Source organism: Phaethon lepturus, unplaced genomic scaffold, assembly GCF_000687285.1.
Source record: "Phaethon lepturus isolate BGI_N335 unplaced genomic scaffold, ASM68728v1 scaffold52669, whole genome shotgun sequence".
NCBI lineage: Eukaryota > Metazoa > Chordata > Aves > Phaethontiformes > Phaethontidae > Phaethon > Phaethon lepturus.
The window spans coordinates 5,498-9,031 of NW_010565089.1; the positions used below are offsets into that span (position 1 = coordinate 5,498).

The following is a 3,534-nucleotide window of genomic DNA, read 5'->3' on the forward strand; positions in this document are numbered from 1 at the left end:
AATCCTAGCAGCTCACCGGTCATGAACCGCTTGCCCGTAAGCTGGTGGCAGAGATGCTGAAGGTACCCCAGACGTGCCCAGGTGCATCCCCCAGGAACATGCCGCTGCCCCCCTCACTTGTTCCAGCAGCCTCAGCCCAGGCCCTTTGCAGGGTCTGAATTACGCTGGAGCGGTCACAGTGTGCATCCTCTTCTCCTTGTCCCTCAGAACATCTTTCTGTGGGAACTGTGCATTTGTTTGGGCACAAAAAAAGTAACTCATGCTTGGTAAGATGTCCTGGGCTGATGGTATCTGGCAGAGCTGGGGGAGCTCCTGTCCCAGGCACGGCTGGCGGGGGGGGGGGGGCTGGCGGTGGTGGAGCCCCATGTCCTACAGCCCCACGCAGCCACCCTGTGCTGTCACCATCAGGGAGTGTGGATGTGGAAACGCTCCTGTCTCAGCTCCATGTTGGATTAGGGAGGACTCTGGTTCCATTACTTACACATTTCTCATAGCATGAATAACCAAAATAGAACCTATAAAATAGGAGTGGGTGTGAAGTCGTCTTTTTCTTCCAATTAAAAAAAAAAGATGGGGGAATTGCCACCAGGATACATGGTGTTGCCTGGCTGAGCAGCTTCCTGCTAGCTGCCCTTGGAGCCTGCTGCTCCAGGCTGGATTTCCCAGAGGAAAGGCTGCTGCTGCCTTTAGACTCTGTCCAGGGGCATCATGTTTGCTGAGTTCAAGGTACAGGTTTTGCAAAGTGCTGTGCGCTCTGTGGGGATGCGTGTGGGGCTTGGGGTGATGTGGCAGCCCTGGGTGCTGCTGCCTCTCACAGGACTGGGGCCATGGCCCCTTCCCAACTGCTGATGGCATCAGGTTGGAGCCACTGGCACAGGCTGCTCTGGCTGGCATGTAGGCACCATGCTGGCTGTGGGGAGTGGGATGCCATGGGGTTGGGGGCAGCTTCTGCAGCAGCAGGGCTTCTGTAACCTTCTCCAGGCTTTGTTTAAACTGGGAAAAAAGGTCAAGTAGCATCTGAGGACCCATGAATAACATGTTGACAGCCTTGCTATCTGTTAATGGCAAAACTAGGTCTGTTAATATTCAATGGACATTCATTCAGTGTATTTAAATACATTTTAGTATCTGTAGAGCATGCTTTGCCGTATCTAATCACTGTTTGCTTTGGATTAAAGCTCCTGATAATGAAGCTGTTAAGGCTGGTGTGCAGAGTAATTGGGCTCTTCCTACCATAAGAGGTAGCAGTGAAAACAGAAGCACCCCTTCTCCCGGGGATGGCACAGTGCTGCTCCTCTGGTGAGCCTCAGGGAGCTTTGCCTGCGCCCATGAAAGCTGTTTCTGCACAGCTTTGGTCTCTGTCAGAAACCTTTTGCTGGGGATGGGTAGGTGCTGGGCACTTGCTCTGCTGCCGAGACCCCAGCCCCCGGTGGGCAGGCAGATGGCCATGGGCAGGGCAGAGCCCCCAGAGCCGAGCACTGTGCGGGGCAGGTGTCTTCGCCGTGTCCCAAACCTGTCTCCTGGCTTAGCCCACAGAAGGCAGCTTGCTCAGAAGGCGGTCGGCAGAAACTGCAGCATGCTGGCGCTGGCCAGAGGCTCACTTCTCCTGCTGGGGTTCTGCACATGCTCTAACCAAATGTCACTCTTATCTCCAGCTGTGTCTCAACCTCCTGTCCTTTCTTCTTGACCCCAATTCCCTCGTTGGGTGAGGTGTCACTGTGCGAAAGCTGGAAGCCTGTGGCAATAAACCTCCAGGGTGCTTGCGTGCACCCGTCTTGTTTCTTGTGCAAAGATAACTCATCCCTGGGCGTATCTCCTTCCACTTTCTAGGTCCCATCAGCAGCATCCTGGTGAACAAATACGGCAGCCGGCCCATCATGATCGCTGGTGGCTGCCTCTCCGGGTGCGGGTTGATTGCAGCCTCATTTTGCAACACGGTGGAGGAGCTCTACTTCTGCGTTGGGGTTGTGGGGGGTAAGTGACGGCTGCCCTAGCAGGGCTGCAACGGAGGTAAGTCCTCTCCCGAGGCAGCAAGAGGAGCAACTTAAACCCAGTAATTATTAGAGAAACTCTGTGATGAATTTGCATAAACCCTGACTCCTGTTACACATTCTAATAAGAGATGGCCGCAGTGATACAACGTGGGGATGCTGTACAAGAGACTGTACGCAGGACTAGTGTTTGGTGCCGAGAACAGAGAGCATCCGTTATTCCTGCCCCAAGTTAGAGTTGTGCCCTGCCAGTTGACATAAGGTTTGTCATGAGCCGGGGCAGTTTCCCCTCTTCCAGCTCCCAGATTCCTGCGTGTGGCTACGCTGCTGCCCTGACGCCTTCTCCCAAATCGGCAGCGGGGGCAGAATGCAGCAGTCTGCTCGTGCAATTGGGAAGTTAATACAGCTGAAACAGCTGTGAAACCCTCAGAAATGAAACCCCGCTCATCCTACCAGCCCTTCTGCTGGTTGCTGATGGCTTGTGGGGGCAGTCAAGCTCTGAGCCTCTTGTCTCTCCTTTCCTTCAGGCCTTGGACTCGCGTTTAACTTGAACCCAGCCTTAACCATGATCGGCAAGTACTTCTTCAAGAAGCGTCCCCTGGCTAACGGACTGGCGATGGCGGGCAGCCCCGTGTTCCTCTCCACTCTGGCACCTGTGAACCAGCTCTTCTTTGGCATATTTGGTTGGCGCGGCAGCTTCCTCATCCTCGGTGGTCTCTTGCTGAACTGCTGTGTTGCCGGATCCCTGATGCGGCCCATAGGCCCCAAGCCAGATCAGCTGAAGAAAGAGGCCACTAAGGAGGTGCTGCAGGAAGCTGGGAAAGCGGTGAAAAAGGATGATGGTGACACCAGCACAGACCTCATTGGTGGGAAGACCAAGAAACAGAAGAGCACATTCTTCCAGACAATCAACAAGTTCTTGGACCTGTCCCTGTTCACACACAGGGGCTTCCTGCTCTATCTGTCGGGCAATGTGATCATGTTCTTTGGGCTGTTCACTCCCTTGGTCTTCCTCAGCAATTATGCTAAGAGCAAGAAGATTGCTAATGAGTCTGCAGCCTTCCTACTCTCCATCCTGGCCTTCGTAGACATGGTGGCCAGACCTTCCATGGGACTGGTGGCAAACACAAAGTGGATCAGACCCAGAGTCCAGTATTTTTTTGCCATCTCTGTGATTTACAATGGGGTGTGCCACCTCTTGGCCCCCATGTCCACCACCTATGCTGGCTTCTGCATTTATGCTGGCTTCTTTGGCTTTGCCTTTGGCTGGCTGAGCTCAGTCCTATTCGAGACCCTGATGGACCTGGTGGGAGCACAGCGGTTCTCCAGTGCTGTCGGCCTGGTGACCATCGTGGAGTGCTGCCCTGTGCTTCTGGGACCCCCTTTGCTAGGTAGGGTGTGCTGTGTCTGGGGTGCTCTGCCCATCCTTGCTGAGTGGTGGCAGGTCCCCCTGAGCCGTGAGCAGCCCTCAGCACTGGGGCAAGGGTGAGGGGGGCAAGCACCAGCTTTGAGGCTGCCCCAGCATCTGAGGGATGGCTGAGGA

At 54.8% G+C, this 3,534-nt stretch overlaps 1 protein-coding gene across 1 annotated transcript in view; it reads left to right on the forward strand.

Moving 5' to 3' along the window:
• The window catches only part of SLC16A1 (solute carrier family 16 (monocarboxylate transporter), member 1), a gene marked incomplete at its 3' end in the record, with an annotated part of 5,161 nt that extends 1,685 nt beyond the window's left edge, over positions 1 to 3,476 (forward strand). Inside the window, exons 2-3 of the mRNA XM_010295060.1 lie at positions 1,831 to 1,974; positions 2,519 to 3,476. Coding sequence (XP_010293362.1) covers positions 1,831 to 1,974; positions 2,519 to 3,476 — 1,102 coding nt within the window. The remainder of the gene's footprint in view (positions 1 to 1,830; positions 1,975 to 2,518) is intronic.
• Between the last annotated feature and the right edge of the window lie 58 nt (positions 3,477 to 3,534).